The 18400-nt window shown below is 34.6% G+C and overlaps 1 protein-coding gene across 4 annotated transcripts in view; it reads right to left on the bottom strand.

Moving 5' to 3' along the window:
* Positions 1 to 18400, bottom strand: part of kaznb (kazrin, periplakin interacting protein b) — a 134257-nt gene that overhangs the window by 88234 nt on the left and 27623 nt on the right. For all 4 annotated transcript variants that reach the window (XM_042734088.1, XM_042734089.1, XM_019090795.2 and 1 more), the window contains one exon: positions 16740 to 16897. In XM_042734088.1, the coding sequence (XP_042590022.1) occupies positions 16740 to 16897 (158 nt within the window). The remainder of the gene's footprint in view (positions 1 to 16739; positions 16898 to 18400) is intronic.

Below are 18400 nucleotides of genomic sequence, written 5' to 3'. Positions count from 1 at the left end.
TTCTGGTGGAATGAAATTCACCAAACAAAGCAGCCCAAAGTGTTCTGCATTCATGGGGAGATAGAGCCATAGGCTTTAATTAAAATAGGCCGTTAAACACATCCTGTCGCTTTTACCAGCGAGTGGGAACCATGCACCAACACATCCTCATTCTTGGGACCTATTCACTGATTCCCCTCTCGGTTTGACAGCTGACAGACTCTGTGCAGAATGGAGAGGTGGAAAGTGAGGGCTAATCAGTTGAATCAATAGGAGAAACGCTGAGCCTGTGTGTGAATTATAGTATCAAGCTTGTCACTGTCAATCCAATTTAATGACATAGAGCAGACAGAGCAGCACACCTGTGTGGGTGGAGGTTGTGCTGACATTGATCTCATTATTTTATCTTTCTAGTTATGAAATCAACTGCAAGATGTAGGTCTGATTTACAAACTGATGTTGCACCAAAATATATATTTACAAAAACAGTTAACTTGCCACAGGGTTTTTATAGTTAGTCAGAAAATTATTTTTTTGTCCTTCTACTTGTCATTGTCAATTTCTACTGCTCAACTCCATTACAAATAAATTTGCTCTGAATGCAAAAAGTTTTACATTAATAATTTAACACAATGCGGCAAACTGCATGACTGAAATTCATGAAACAGCATGACGGAATTTATGACATTAAAAATTAAAATCTTGAAATAAAAGAAACACTTTGCCAGTTAAAACTTTGCATTATTATTTTGTGGTTTTATATTATATAAAAGTTTATACAACAGTTCTTTCTGGTCCTCGAATCTCAATGTGTCAAAATGCGGCGCTTGGTGATTATTCACGTAAACCCTCGTCAGTTATGTCTTAAGTGAACGTAATCAGTTGACAATGAAAATGAGTGTGTTAAATAATCGTGATTACAATATTGACCAATATAATCGTGATTATGAACTTTGCCATAATCAAGCAGCCCTACTCAACGTTCCTTCATTAGTTCTAAAGTGACGTTTTCGAATTAGTAACAAGGGCTTGGGCTCAGCTTTTAAACTGTCAACTTGAGATTTGAATCTGTGGCAGAAGGAATTAGTTCTGCACAAAAGAGTGTTTGTTAGGTTGTTGTTTCTTCTGTATTTACATACTGGTGCCGTCGAACTGTTGTATAAATGCAATATCACACTTTTAGGAGTGTGATATGGCTGTATATCGGCACGCTGGGATTACCTGTGGCATTGTGCCTATGGCTGAATCACAGCCATGCCGATATACAGCCAAATCGCACTGCTACTCCTGTGATATTGCTCATACATATAATTTTTCCCTATACTATCAATATATATAAAATAAAACATAAAATGTAACTACTAAAATGTTACGAATCAAGCTGAAACCTCAACAAATGTGACTAAAATGGCAAATACTCTTGCCTAACATAACAGCAGACCTGAGCTGTGTCTTATTTGGGCCCTAGTGTTTTAGTCCTGCCGCTTTAATGTTTATCTTCAGACAGCATCAAGGTAAGCCTGAAATTGATTTCATTTCCTCTGAGACATTAGATTATTGGACAAAAGGTCAAGTACAGTGGGATTACATAACCTAGTTGTAAAATCAATAGGCTCAGAAACATTTGAAATGAATTCATTTAAAGTAATATCATGCTTGTATAATCGGTGACCTTGGCATTTCACTTTTTTCCCCATATTAATTAAGCCCAGACCCAGTGAGGTTAATTGACTTTAGACTAACATGACTATCATAATATTTTCATTTAATAAGATGCTGTCTGGAGACAAGCCTCTCTGGCAGATATTAGCTTCATGTAATGTGCTATATCGTAAAAGGAACCTTGTTAAAGTTTGTTGTGGCTAGATAACAGACCGCATTTCACAATACAGCTTGGGCGGTGAAGGAAATGATGCCATCTTTCATATTAACAATCACATGCTCTACTCAGAAAAACTGTTGATCTGATTTTAACACCAGTGCAGTTTACAAATCAAAATCTGCCCTGCAACACAGACCATCTGCATCAGAATATAAACAACTCAATTTCTTGAACCAATGCGACCATCCACCAGGGAAAGTGTAATTTAATAACATTAGGGTAAAAAAGATATTGGACACAAGGGGTATTTCGGGAAAATGGTTATGTTTGGCCTGTTGATTCAGAGTATGGGGATTACTGTGCACTTTTCCAGTGCTACAGTAAACAGGCGTGCCAAATGGATTACTTCTGCTCCTGAATCAAGCTTTACAACAGAAACTGCTTTCAAGTGGTGCTAAAAAACTGTGTAATTACTTGGAGACTGAAACAACTCATGTACTGTATACAAAAGACTTGTTGTCCTGTTACTGGAGCATCAGCCAACAGCTTCCTGAACACATAGGACATTTAACCACAAGTAAGACAAGTAATTGCGTTTTTAATATAAATAAATAAATAAATAAATAAATAAATAAATAAATAAATATATAGATATATATATATATAGATGATATATATATATTATATATATATATATGATATCATATATATATATATATTATTATTATTTATTATTAAACGCAATACTTGTCTTACTAGTGGTTAAATGTCCTATGTGTTCAGGACAAGGAATTCATGTAATTTTATATATATATATATATTATATATAATATATATATTATATATATATATATATATATATATATATATATATAAAATTCACTTAAATGAAAATAAAGTGTCGGATAATAAAGCCTCCAAGCAAATATTAATATTACCGTTGAATTAAAATCTCCATATGGTGTGGTACATGCATTGATCAGCATAAATGTGCAAATTCAGTTTAATGGATTTGTTTCTGGCAGATTTTTTAAATAATAAATTCCTTGTCCTTTAATATTGCTTGTGTTTTGTGTTTGTTTTGTGTTGCTTCTCTGCATAGACATTTCATAAGCTTAAATTTACGGAGATGGGTCCCCCGGGACAAATGTCACACTGCCTGAAATTGTGTGGCTGAAGGAGAAATTGTGTGTGAGACATTCAGTACCCCACGGGCTGCAAGAATAACAGCGAGGCTAACCGAAACAGTCATAACACACCCAAAAATACACAGCCTCAGAAAAAAAAATAACAAAACCTTCAAGCATGCACATACTTCCACATCCTATCAGCTCTAAAACGCTTTCCAGAGAATCAAGCCTGAAGGGATTTCATACCTGCTGCGATTGCCCATTACATTACACCAAGCTCCCCCTTCCACCCGCCATCACAGCAGGTGCAGATTCATCACTTGTATGGAAACCAATGAGGGACTGTGGTTTGGAGGACAGGACAGGACTGTGGTTTGGAGGATTTGCCCACAAGCAACACAAAAGTTATATATAAAGATATCATTTCTGAAATAGTCTTGATTATATGCATTAACAGGATAAGCTGAGTGGCCGTCCCCTGTCGACCTCTTTTTAATGAACTATGACTGATGAGGCAATTAAAAGATTTCAGTATTCTACTATAACACTGAGAGAGGAATCTGCAGTTTAACCCATTGAGCAACACAACAATTAAATCATATGCTCTGGCAGTTTTCTATGAACTAGATGCATTACCAAAATAAATTAATTTGTTTATTCAGCAAAAATGCATTAAATTGATAAAACATGACAGTAAAGGCATTTACATTGTTATTAAGTATTTATATTTCAAATAAATACTGTTCTTTTAATCAAAGGATTCATGGTTTCCAAGAAATTTTAAGCAGCACAACATTGATAATAAGAAGAATGTTTCTTGAGCACCAAACCAGCGTATTAGAATGATTTCTGAAAAATAATGTGACACTGAAGACTGGAGTAATGATGCTAAAAAAAAATCAGCTTTGACATCACAGGAAAAAATTACATTTTAACATATATTATAAATAAAAAATAATTATATTTGTAATAATATTTCATAATTTTATTCTTTTAATCAAATAAATGCAACCTTGGTGAGCGTAAGATCTTTCAAAAACATTTCTGACCTAAAACCTTTGAAAAGTAATCTATATAATTAATATATGACCACAGTACTTTTTGTAAGGCACTTTCTTGCAGGTAAAACACTTTATCCCTCTGTGAAAGAGTCAATAGTCATCTTGTTGAGAGCATCAGTATCAGTGATGTTAATGCTGACCCTCACAGATAATGGCTTAGCTAAATCAGATAAAAACAAGAGATCTATCTCCTACGTGTTGGCATATCATGCACATTCAGCAGCAGGGAAAGAGCTCTGATATATCCTCAAATTACCAACTGACTAATTTGAATATTCTTTCAGCTAGTAAGTAAGTGCAGTACTATCAACACATTTTAATATGTTTAAAAAAAATACAATCATCTCTCAAAATAAGAATATTAAATGCAAATAAAATCCATAGAATGCCACTGGACCTGATGGAATGATGTAATGCTAAAAGTTTTTAAATGACTCACTCTTCATACAGTACATAAAAAGATTCAGATTCAATCAGACAAAGCCAAGTGCCATCTGACAAACTCAGCAAGCATCTGATAGCCACTGAAGAAGCAGTTTTCACAAAAAAAGTTTTATCAGTGTGAAGCCCTTCACAGAATCACTCTGCGATAAAGTGGCTCGCCATGTGTCGCAGTGCCCCGGGCCTGCCTGAATGGGTGCCTCAAACAGATTGTGACTGGCAGAAATCAGTCGGGAGGGAACGTAATCCCAGCACCGCTTCTCCTAAGGCACAAAAAAAACATAGACAACTTGCCAATTTTGAATTCCACAGAGGTTCACGGAAGAAAACAGCTGCTTTGATCAGGGATTTAAATTCAGATGTAGTTTTCTTGCCACCACTTTGGATTTAAAACACAGCTGGTGAAGAAATTCAGGATGAGGAGTATAGGAATGGCACGTGACAAAAAGCCTAAAGAAGAGAGATGGATCAGACGGAACCTAACAAGGGCCAGAGCGCATAAACAAGAGACTTGTATTGTTTGTCACCATTTCTGGGCAAAGAGCACAAGCTGAGTGCAGAAGATGCCTCTCATAAATTATTCACAGCTCAAAATCTTCATGGATGCAACACCGCAGGAACATTGTGGGGGAACAAACAGATGAAAAGCATTTGTCAAATGGCCGGAAATTGCTGAAGCCAAAGCCCGTTATCTATAGCACACTAAAAGCAATTATAACAGAAAGAGACTAGCTTTTGAATACAAAGTAGGCCCAGAGCTTAATAAGTCCACTTAATGCAACCCATATGCATGTTTCTGAATATACATGGAAAGCATCAGGATGTTCTTGGGTTAACACAGTCTTTGAGCTGACCAAATGAAGTAATGTTAAAAGCACTGGACAGGAATAATGGTTGTGATCTCAAATGTTCTTTAGCATTTCCAGCTCAGTAGGCATGGTTAAAGCATACTAAAAAATAGAGCCATTTTTGCAAGTCTCAGTGGAAATATCTATTTAACTGATGGAGCTGTCACAACTGCCACATGAGGTGTATCAAAATGTCACATATTCCACAGCACATACTTTATTATAGAGTGCCCAAGCCTCACTGCATTCAATCTGATATTGAGTGTTCAACAGATTAATTGTTTCAAAGAGAAAAAAAAGGTAATGTTTGCAAAACAATCAAACCTTACTGATAAGCAATGCTCACTTAATAACAGAAGAACTGCAGCAAGGCTAATCTGAAAATAATAAAATGTAAGAACTCAACTGTTGTTTTAGATCTGAGGCGGCCTTGCTCTTCAAATCAGTTGTGCTGATTCAGAAAAACAAAGTTACTTTAATAAATAAACATTCATACTGAGTAACTTACATTTTAGAGGCAGCATTGCCAGTTACTTTGTCTATTTTTGATCCACCAACGAAATAGTTCCAAACAAATCCACAGAAGAAAAGCTGCAAGTCTCTGAGCAACACAACGGTGTTTGATTCCTGAATGAATCAACAATTTGATTGAGTGAATGATTCAATGACTCTCACAAAGTAAGCAATTTGTTTCGTTCCTTAATGACTCTGCGTTTTTTTAACAATTTGGTTAAGGGGATGATTCAGAGACTCCCTTACTTTTTTAATTTGTGAATGAAGCAGCATTTCTGAAAAGAATCGGTTGAACAATATGCTTCACTAATAAAGACAGTCAATTGCTGCCACCTACTGCTTTTATGTAACAATGTCACTTAACTAATAGCCTACCCGCCTTTTAAAGTTTTTACATAACTCAAGAGGAGAAAACTTTGAAAAGCTAAAATAAGATAGTTTCCATTTGTTTTTGGTCCTTAAATAATTTCCAAACCTCCATTTGTGTTATTTCACTGTTTGGCAACTTTATTATTATTCTAAAATATGACATATTTCTAAAATGTGAACATATGTCTATATTTGCTTTACTTCATATCAAATTTAAACTCAGTTGATGAATGCTGTACCAAAATGTCCTTCATAGGCTTGTGTGTTCCACTTCTAAAAGTTCGGGCCGAAAAAGTAAACATCGGTAGAAACATATTTTGACTCCCTAAAAGTCAGTTAATGATAGCCACTGCTCTTTTCTGACAGAATTAGCAATAAAGACAAGTCAGTCTATTTTGGAACAGACTGACATTGGATGAAAGCCTTCCAATCATTTCCGTATATGGGCTGATCTCCAGATCTCTGCTCTATTCCCACATCACGATGTAATTTGCTTTTTTACACTTCAAACAACAGTACAATCCATACCTGCCTCTGGCAGCCTGTCTGTTTCACGGTAATGGCTATGAACACCTGACATTTAATAAGATGAAATCTGACTGCAAACAACGCAGGTCTGCTGAATATCAAAGCACAGAAATGATTTCAGCTACCTTATTTCTTATTTTAAAAATGTCTCTAAAAAATTCAAGATTTTATTTAACTTCTTGTTTTAAATTGGCATATCGTTTCCTTTATTTCATGGTATTGACCTCAAAATAACATTCAACATTTAACTTTTGTAATAATAGTGATGAAAACGGTTAACATAACTAAATAAGTACTTAACTTAATCACCACAAATGGTATGTATTCACAAAGATTTGTGTCTATTTGTGTCTGTTGTTAATTATAACAGTGTTTCAGAATAAAAAATAACTTCACATTAATAAACTTTACACAGTCTACAGTTTATCTATTGAGACATTTATTTCATGACTTAATGTATTACATTATCATTTGCAGCTAGGTCCATATGGTTCAATAAGATTTGTTGTTGTTGTTTCAGTTCTTAGTTCCCCTGCTGCCTTGCATGAATCTCAAACGCATTAATTAAAATGAAATGCAAGTGGTCTAAATTGTTTTTTTTTTCTTCTCTCTTTCTCTCTCTCTCTCTCTCTCTCTCTCTCTCTCTCTCTCTCCAAACACCCTCCACTGGAAATTGCTCTTATCTTTGATTCTGTGTTAGATCTTTTTGTTTTTCTTCTGAACCTTTTATACTGAAAAGTCTTAAGAATTCACATGAGAGCTCTTGAAATCCATTGAGGTCTGGAAGAGTTAAGATGCAAAGAAGGCTCGAGAGAGTCTTTATCTCAGTGTTTCACACCAGCCCACCAGTGCTGTGATACCTATTTGCTTCTATATATAAATGTAGAGTCATTGTCAGAATCCCTGTACATACACTCTCTGACTGACAGTTTAGTAATAGTTTATTATTATTTGAAACTACTGTATAGCACACTACCATAAGATTTTTGCCAATAAGTTATGCCAATATACCAATAAGATTTTTTTTTTTTTTTACAGAAATTTATAATTTAATTCAACAAGCATGCATTAAATTTAACTGAACTGACAGTAAAGACATTCATAAGGTTTATAGTGGTGGAAAGAGTACTAAGAAATAAAAGTATTGCTACTTAAGGAATAATTTACTTGAGTACAAGTAAAAGTACTGAAAAATAATATGCCTAAAGTAAGAGTAAAAAAGTAGTTTAGTATTATTTTTCTATTTTTACCCAAAATGAGATGATGTGAGCATTATGGAGGAGGGTTAACCCTAACCCTTAACACTCATGTGCTGTAATGTCTGTTTCACAAGTGAGACCCAGGAAATCCCTTATGAACAAATGCATCAGATATAACTACAGCTGAATAACATGCAGATAGAGATGCTTTGACTGATGAAACACGGAAGACAATAAACACCCAATTGCAATGCAACGCTATCTGACATAGCTTGTATCACAGTAAAGAGTATTATAAAGAATATTTTCTGTCTCACTGTGATAAGAAGCAACATGGAACCACAGAAGCTAACTGTTTCAAATACGACTGATGTTAGAGTGATTTTGGAACAAAACATGATATTAGTCTTTTAAATTGTCAAGTTTGACACTATATTAAGCAAACATACTACCTCTCCCTGTTGCCAGGAGCAACAGCACATTTTTGATTTTGAAAAGTACATTCACATATAAGATTTTGTGGTTGTTTTTAAGAAGGGCAAGAGCAAAGAAGAGTAAGTGAGGGTTTAAAAGAAAAGAAAGGGTTTAAAACAATGTGAATAGAAATGTGCCAGTAAAAAATAACGTGGTGGGGGTATGAGTAAGGTTGGGCATTGTTTAAATTTTTATGATTCAGATTTTTGTAAATTCCTAATTTTGATTCCAATAAGGTTAAAAAAAATACTAATAATAAATAAATAAATAAATAAAAAATGAAAAATCTTAGATATCATTCACATTTATTCCAACTCTTATAACAAAATATTTCCTTGTCAGCTGAATACTATGAATAAAAATCAACAGTCTAAAGAACACTTACACAAGGATGTGTGTGCAGCAGAGAAAACAGAAATGGGGGACATAAATGTAAAAAAAACAACTGACTTTTGTCTTATTGACAGGCTTTATTTCTTCTTATGTATTTTAATTGGATAAGAAATCAAATACACTGCTGGACGATAACCAATAATTTGTATTCTATAAAATCGTCTCGTTTTGGATATGAATAAATCATCCGGTCATACATAGACATCTTGTCTATACGCCCATGTGCTCACACATCCAAAGCACGCACACAGACAAAATTACAATTTAAAATCAGATACTAAAAGATAAAATCAGATCACTAAAATACTGTGTGCTAATGATGCTGATTCAAAACGACAATGCATGTGATTGACCTTCAAAGCAAAGTGCAGTTTGAACGCCACCCCCCCCCCAAATCGCATATTTGAAGGATTATGTGACACTGAAGACTAGAGTAATGGTGCTTAAAATTCAGCATTGCCATCACAGAAATAAATTACATTTTAAAATTCGTTAAAATAAAACAAATATATATTTTAAATTGTAATAATATTGCACATAATTACTGTTTTTACTGTATTTGTGATCAAATAAATGCAGCCTTGGTGAGCATAAGAGACTTCTTTAAAAATATTTAAAAAATTGTACCATCAACTTTTAAAGGGTAGTGTATGTGAGTGTAAAAACTTGAAAAGACTTAACATGCCTGGGAATTGTTGTCTGAGTCATTTTCTCACAATGGTTTGCATCACTGATTCTATTTAAGCAATAAAGAATACTGTATATCTTAAATGCTCAAGCCAAGAATCAGTCCAGTGGGTGCAACACAAACCACACTGATCAATACCTCAGCCTTTGAAACCATTTAATCACGACGCCTCAGCCTGCATTCACTCCACTCAACTTTGATTGGTCAATAAGTAATTAAAGATGCCATTCTGCCAAAAGTCATATCATAATGGAATAAATTAGCCCCTTCACAGATTACAGCATGTGCAATCAAATTTCCAGGCAGTTAAAAGTATCTAGCCTAAAAGCCATCATCTCTTATTTTCATCTTAAAAGTGAGATCATGCATTTCATAATGTTATCAGATTGTTTTTTCTGTCTACTGTTTACATTCTGGTCGGGATCAATTAATATAGCCAGCTCCTCTGCCTATCGTCTCAAGATGCGTCTTGATTGTTATTCTACTCTTGCCTCATACAGACCTCTGACCTAGACCAGACTAGTCTGGGGATGTATAGGGGAAAAATATATGACATTATAATTAGTCCTCAGTTCCAAACAGGAAACATCATTGACTGTAAAAGAGTGGGGCAGTATGAGCTGTCACAGCCTATCAGCCAATCAACACTTCCGTATTGGTCCCTCCGACACTCTTTGAAATCCCATTGCCCCTGCATGCAAACAGGCCACGTTCTGTCGCATCACACACACACACACACACACACGCATATACACAACCTATCAAAATGCATTTGATTAATCCCTCCCCTCTAGCAAGCAACACATACATAATTCATCTGTGAAAATGACAAATGAAGCAATCAATTCCTGGAACAGGTTCAAAGAGAAACATTGGAAATTCTATCCAAATTAATTTTCTACCTATAACAATCTGCACAACGATATTCAATATGCTAAAACTTCTCCAGATGATTTTTCACAATGGAACGGAGGCCTCAACGGCGTGCTACAAATAAACAAAAAGTGGGCACTGGATTACTAACAAATCTGATTAAAATATTGATCATAGACATTCACATGACACTGCACAGAGGCTGCATGTAAAATAAAACTGTAAAATGAAAAACACTTATTCACGATGTTAGCAACTCTGTAAAGCCTGAAATATAAAATAATAATAGTTTGAAAAAATTAATTTTGAAACTGAACAGTTTATTGAAACTTCTGAAAAAAAGCCTTAACATATTTATCATGATTTTCTAAAAATTAAAGTAAACCTAGGTTGCTTCTGTCCAGTTAATATTTATCTTGAAATATTACTAGCAATATAACATTTGTTTGGTTACATCTTACAGTAAGATTTCATTTATTGATATCAGTTAACGTAAAAATATTTAAATGCAAAGTCGGCAACACCAAAGCTCCAAAAGTATCAAAAAATTTATTATTAAAAAGTTATCGCTTAGAGTATGTAGTGACATTTGGAGCACGCAGGCCCTTCATCAGACAAATTAACAACACTGATGAACCAATCTTTATAGGCCTACCTCCAAGTGATCAAAGTTCACATGACCGTACAATATTATCATGATAATAATATCACAACAATGACATATTAACCAAGGAGAAATAAATAAATAAATAAAACCAAACATATAAAACTATGCAGAATACAATGCAATTCTTAATGTATTAATCAATAACATCAATTAATACCTGCCTACGTACATAAATACAACTAATGACCACAAAACATTTATTATATAAATAAATATACTGCGTTTTAAAGAAATGATATCAGTTAACATAAGCTAACAATTAAAACTATTATAAATATTTATTAATCATAGTTAATGTTAATTTCAACATTAATAAAAATTTTTTAAATGTTATTTCTGTTAATATTATTTAATGCACCTGCTGCTAATATGAATTAACAATAATATTTTTATTAAACAACATAAAAATAAACTAATACATTTGGTAACAAAAAATATTGCTCATTGTTATTTTTTATGAGTTAATTCTTAACTAATGTTAAAGTGCCCCTATTATGGGTAATGAAAGGTTCATATTTTGGTTTTGGGAGTCCCCAACAATAGGTTGACATGCATGCAAGATCAAAAAAGGTACAAAAGCTGTCACTGGGGCAGTACCTTTTCAAAAGGTACACTTTTATGTACACTTGAGGTATTACTATGTACCTTTAAGGTACCCATATGGACTCTTTAGGTACAAAGTTGTGCCTTTTGAAAAGGTACCGCCCCAGGGACAACTTTTGTACCTGTTTTTCTGAGAGTGTGCATTTATTTTTACCTTATTTGCTCAACGACTACCAAATGAATCACTCAATGATTCATTTTTCCAAACCCCTCCTATGCGTGATGCTGATCTGCAATGATTGGTCTGACTGGTCTCATTTTCATTTCATCATGGCATTGGATAAAGCAGCATTTGTGAGTGCAGTGCTGCTTTGTGTACAGTGTTACCGGGGAAACAGCTATTTTGTACAGGTTTTTCAGCAACGTTTTGAGCATGTTGATAATTTTTTAGCCTTGGTAGGCTTTATAGGGTTAATGTTTAGCGTATATATAAAAAGGCTCTAATTTTCTTGGTTACAGATGGGGGAAGTGTCAAAAATCAGGCATAATGTAATTGCAAGTGCTTGTGTAAAAAATAACACTCCTCATCTCCTAAGAGGCTGTCACCAGTGTTGATAAGTGCAATTAAACACAAAAACAATTCAACACAAAAGCACCCCAACTTAATTAAAACCCTAAATTAACAAAAAATTCTCCAGTAGCAAAATGACCTGAATCATATCATAACCGAGTCATTTCATAGTTCCTGAGGTCAAAACACATCACGGCTTTCAAGAGAACAATTAGGTTCAACGTGCATGTGCTGTATAAAGTTGAAATGTGCTTGAACAGAGGCTCAGGGACTATGATGCCCAAATACTTGACAGCTAAGAAGGAGGTCTGACAACGAGCAATTTATTTTGGATTCAGCTTAAGCGTTGTGCTGATGTTGACTGGAGACCTTGGTGCATTTTTCCATCACACATCTCCTCCAAGTATACTGGAAATGTGCCTGACTTTCAGCTACAATTATGAACCTGTCTATATAGTCTTGCACTGGAGTGCTTGTCCATTATCGCTTTGAATTGAACTGTAATGGTGTTCAAGGGCAGTCTTTACAGTTAATGCGCACTAAGCTCTGCAAAATGTGTAGAGAGCTTCCCAGCCAACTCATAAAGAGAGAAAAAAAAAAAACTATGGAAGGAAGCAAACTCTCAGTCAGGACTGATGCTGTCACTGTTTCAGACTCTTAACCTACACTCTCAGAAAAAAGGTACAAAAGCTGTCACTGTCGCTACACCTTTCCAAACTAAAAACTACTTTAAATTAAACAATATGTACTAATAAGTAAAAAATAGGTACTAATATGTACTTTTAAGGTACCAATATGGACTCTTTAGGTACAAAGGTGTGCCTTTTGAAAAGGTACCGCCCCAGTGACAACTTTTGTACCTTTTTTTCTGGGAGTGTATAGACATTTGTATGTTTATGTAGCCAGCAAATCCCCTCAGGCTTCAACTGGCATTGCTGGTGAAGTAAAAACAGGCAGATGGAAGTTTCTGTGATGCATTATTTATCTGGGATTTCTCTTTAGCTCTAGACTCATATGTAGGATTAACACTTGCAAGCACAAGCTCCTAGGCTCATGTTGTCAGAGCAATGAAATCATTGCTGATTATCTAAAATGCTATACTGCATTCCACAAATAAAATGTGGGAACTGGTGCTTTGATTGCCTTGAGCGATTTTTATTCTCCCTTAATGTCTGAAACTGTAGTTTGATACTGAAAGACTGCTATCATAAAGCTAAAGATGTACAGATAATAGTATTGTTTTTCTATAATATTGCAATGCAGTGAGAATGCAAATTTCTGCTATGAACTATTAAGCAGATTCAGCCTGGCACAAAATCCATAACAAAACAGCATAAACCCTCAACTATCTAATCTTTTTCAGTGAGAGTCATTTTCACCAGAGTGTGAAATGCAAAACAGCATTTTTCATAAGAATACTTTTTAGAACAGTTACTATCTTTGAAGTATACCATTGCTTTGAGAGATTTAATGTGAGGGCAAAAATGTTCCCCATACAGATTTTACGTTTGGCAAAATTAAAACATGAAAGCGTAAATATTAGTATTGTAATTTTACTGTTGTATGTAAAATAAAATTATTTTAATTATTTTTCTTAAATACTGATATTTGTTATTTTACAGTGAAATATTACAAAATATTTTTATAACATCAATTAATGTTTCTTATTTTGTTAAATTATTGATTTATATACGTACATTAAAAATATATATTTTAATAATATTTTAAATTAATAATAATAATTGTAGTAGTAATAATAATTGCCATCACAATTGCTATTTTTATAAAAAAAAAAAAAAATTATATTACGTTTATTTTTCCCAAATCTTGCAGCCCTACATATTAACAGCACTTGAGACCCAGTATCTATTCATGAATTCACTCTCATCCATCATAAAGTCTCGCTACTCTAGTTCTGAAAGAGAAAGCAACTTGGGGCTAACAATCTCTCTGCACAGTTGGCACATAGACGCCCACAATTGAAGGTAATGGCCTTTTGCTGAATTACTTTCTCCTTAATCAATGACACTGCGAGTAAGAAATATATTCTGAAAAATGGGGATAAGTCGTGCTATCAGTCAAGAATATCGGCGTTGTATCTAATTGATTAGCCAAATACATCACTACGTCTCGTCACCGTGAACATTCATCATTTAACAAGGATGAGCGAGAGACTTATGAGAATGTGCACAGGGAAAATCTACAGTAAAATCCACCAATCAAACTCAGTGTAGCTGCCTATAAGCAAGCGCCCAGCAGGTTACCCATTCGGAACTTAGTGGATGCTTTTACATCTTCAGCATTCACAGTTTGTAGCCAGAGTGGTGTTTCTGTTGTGTATGTAAACAACTGCGTAAGATGAGAAGGAAAGATTGCAATGTTCAGGAAATAACTTTTAAAAAAGCCTTTGACAGGCATTGTACTGTATGCATCCTGGGGATGGAAGTAGGAAACAATTAAGTGGATCAGCACAGAGAGACTAGTTTCCCTCAACAACAACAGTGAAATCAGGTAGTGGATACTTTTTATCCGACATCCTGAGGCACATAAAATGTTTTGTCGCAGACTAGCCTCACAAGCAAACGCTTCCTTTGATTATTCTTTCCACTGTTTTCCAGGTCGGAAAGAACAATTTCAGTTAAATGCAGTATCCACTGTCAAAGAAGGAAAGTGTGCTAATGATTTCTGAAGGGTGCATTTGAATCCTGGGTTTCAGAAAAATGGGGTGCAGTAAATTATTTATGCGCCTCTTTCAACAAAGTGACATTCAGTTATTCAAATTACGACATTTAAAAATGCTTTGGTCCTCCTCGACATCGACTTCCCTTGACCCTGTATGCATGAACTTCTATGTGACCCCAAAAGCATTGCCAAAACATCTTCAGCACTATGCAAAATGAATACAGACAAGGGAAGCACTTAAATAGATTACTAGAAATGTCTGAATTCTGAACCACTAGTGGCACTAAACGGAAGTGCAATCTGTTTGTTTGAGAATAAATTACACTTTACTTTTAAAGTTCTCTTGTGAAACCAACACGGAAGTGACTAAAACTGCAATTCATCAACCAACCGCTAGAGGCTGGCTCCAAAAAGGAGTCAGTCTCTTTTGCTCACCAAAGCTGCATTATTTGATTAAAAGTACAATAAAACAGTAATATTGTAAAATATTATTACAATTTAAAATAAAAGTTATAATTTTATTTAATTAACTTTTATTATTTATCCTTATTTTAAATGATTTTTTTTTTCTGCAATAGCAAAGCTGAATTTTATTCAGAAATCATTCTGATCATCATTATTAGTAGTAATGTTGAAAATGGTTGCTCTGCTTAATATTTTTGTGGAAACCATGATTTTTTCTGGATTCTTTGATAAACAGAAAGTTTAAAAGAGCAAAACAGCATTTATTTGAAATAGTAAAGACATCTTACAAAAGATCTCAGTCAATTTTGATTAAACGCATCCTAGCTAAATATAAGTATGAATTTCTTTCAAAAAGAAAAGATATATCTTATATACTCCAAAGAATTGAACAACAGTATACATGAGGGAAAGAGAAGAACAGCAGGTTGGTTCACAAGAGATGTTTTTGTCTCTTAGATGATGGAGGAACATCACTAGAAATATTGCAGTCACAAGTGTTTTAGCATCTGGACGTAAACCAGGTTTGAGCTGAAATCTTTCAGTGATTACAGATTGTGTTTTTAGTGTGACTGTGGACATCGTCTCTATGCAGACAGACCCATTAATAGATCTGGGGGTGTGGATGTGTTGTCCTGACTTATTGAAGCCTGTGTGACATAGAAGCAATCAGGAGTTAAGTGTCATGCCACAGAGGTCTGCCTAAGGCTAAAGCTCCTTGATTAATGTGTTGAAATTTCTTCATGATGTCCCCATTGAAAATAATTAGGAATGAGTCATCACAAGCTCAACCGCTGATGTTCCCTCTGAGTCTCGTCTTCTCATGAATAACAATCATTTTTCATCTCCTTCAGAAACGAGTTGGCTGGAGAGGCATCAAACAGGTATATAATTAATTCCTCAGAGCTAATTGATTGCAGTTTTTTGTTCAAATTGCTGTTATAAAATGATTATTACTATCCTTATATGATAAATGAGGATAATTATAGAATATATATGAAATAATATTGCCTCCCTGTCAGTTTATTAGGTGTTCATTGCAATGGAACTGGCCACACAGGATGCTGAATTGGAATCTGAATTGAATATGGAATTTAATTATTCAAACACATGTTTTGTGATATTGTCATATTGGATTATTGCAACATCAATTTTGAATAGTATGCTCATTTTTATTCCCTGATATGTAGAATAATTAGAATGCTGAATAATGTTTCCCCAATCAATTAGACATATTCACTGAAGTTTAATACTGTCAATACAATTATATATATAATCAATATATAATATATAATAATTTATAGTTTAATCAATAAATAGATAATATAATTTACTACATTATGTAATATATAATATTGTTACTACAATAAACAGTGCAGTTAGTTTAGTCAGTTCAAATACAAAATTCAGCAATAGCAATGAAATTTAAAAGATATTCTTGGTTCAGTTTTCAATGGCACACAGACTTAACTGATATAAGGTGTTTTTTTTTTTACCTGTGCATCCATGAGCAGGTGTCTCATTAGAGCCATGGATTGGCTCAAAGTATCCCTCTCGGTTGGCAGAAAGGTGTCCTCTTCATGGCTCATGGCGTTGGGTCTGTTCACCATGAAGTGAGCGATCTGGTCATTCAGGCTGTTCAGAGATTGCACAGCTGGAGAAAACGAATGAAAGATGCATCAGAATCAGCGCACACACTGATATCATCCCAGCCTATATGTGTTTGATATTTTATCACGGTCAAGTTTAAATTATACAGCAACAACCGCCCATACATAAAGCACTGTTATAACTTCACTGATGGAATAATTGCCCTGTCATTTATATCAGATAATATGAGGCCATGAGACTCTCTGAGCTGTTATTGCTTTCCTTGAATTGCTCTGGGCAAAAAGAACACAGCCTATAAAAAATAAAGCCAGCGCTGGCACTCCATTTGGACCAAGTGTCAACCATAGGATACCAATCAAAGGCCTTTTTCACACTGCATGCTCGCATTGGGCTTTCACACTGAGAGTGTTTCTGTAGCTCTTACAGAGTATTTTTCTGTAATAGTAGCCATAAATTGTAAAATAGCTGTTATTGTGTGTCATTAAAAAGGATTACGAACTTGATCATTATGAAATCTAATTTACATGAAAAGCATGAATTCACACAAACAACCATTCATCAATAAGTAAATTTTTTTTTTTTTTTTTTAATAAAAGATACTTTTTTTCAGTATTTACAAACAGTTCATCAACATTTGAATGGTACTTTACATACATTATAAATGGTAATTAACCTACAAAGAACAGAAACCAAACCCACAGTATAAGTTACTTAGATTTCTTGAATATTTTCTGTGCAAACAATGCTGGGTGAGTAGTTGGGTTGATTATTTCATTTTGCTTCACAGGAAAGTTATATAATAAAGGATCATGTTTATGTTTATAGTGTACTATCAATGATTTCTATTTGTGCACCTATGCAGAAAATGTGACTACTGTATGTGTCACTTTGAAATGACATAAGTGGAAACGTTTCACCATGTAATTCTAAAATTTTATCAGTTAATAGCCCCTGTTTGCCTTAATTGGCATAGGTGTGCCCATGTGCGTGATCTCAGCTGGTATGTGTCTGGCTTGGTTAGTTTATCATGCTTTGCTGCAACCCTCCAGATGATTCGGCTCATTGGCATGCATTCTGCCCTTCTCTAATCCTTCTCCCATGGGCTCGGCAGCTCCCCGCGCAAGCTTCCATTTACCATTAATCCCTCTCACTTAGCAAAGGCTGCCAGAATTATTGTAAGTCCATTACCACTGTAGAAATCTCACATCCATGCCCATTTTAATGCATTTATTCATAGTCCCTGGCAACCACGCCTGACCCTTGTTTGCCTCTATCAATCAGTGCATCAGCGTATCCAACAAATTAAAAGAGGATCATCAGTCTTCTTCCCCACAACAACATCACACTGAAGAGTATTCAGTGTGGCACTGACCTCCGCTGGCCGGGAAACTAATGCTGACATATACATCCAATAATTACAGCTTTTGTATGACTCATCAGCTCTGATGGCAAACAAGCCAGTGCTGTAGGGCCAATCAAGAGAAGTGAGAATTAGTCAGACAGAAAAAGAGGTCATCAACCAATCAATCCCGTATGATGTTTTTTC

This window comes from Cyprinus carpio, chromosome B11 (genome assembly GCF_018340385.1).
Source record: "Cyprinus carpio isolate SPL01 chromosome B11, ASM1834038v1, whole genome shotgun sequence".
Lineage (NCBI taxonomy): Eukaryota > Metazoa > Chordata > Actinopteri > Cypriniformes > Cyprinidae > Cyprinus > Cyprinus carpio.
This window is presented reverse-complemented; position numbering and strand designations above follow the sequence as displayed.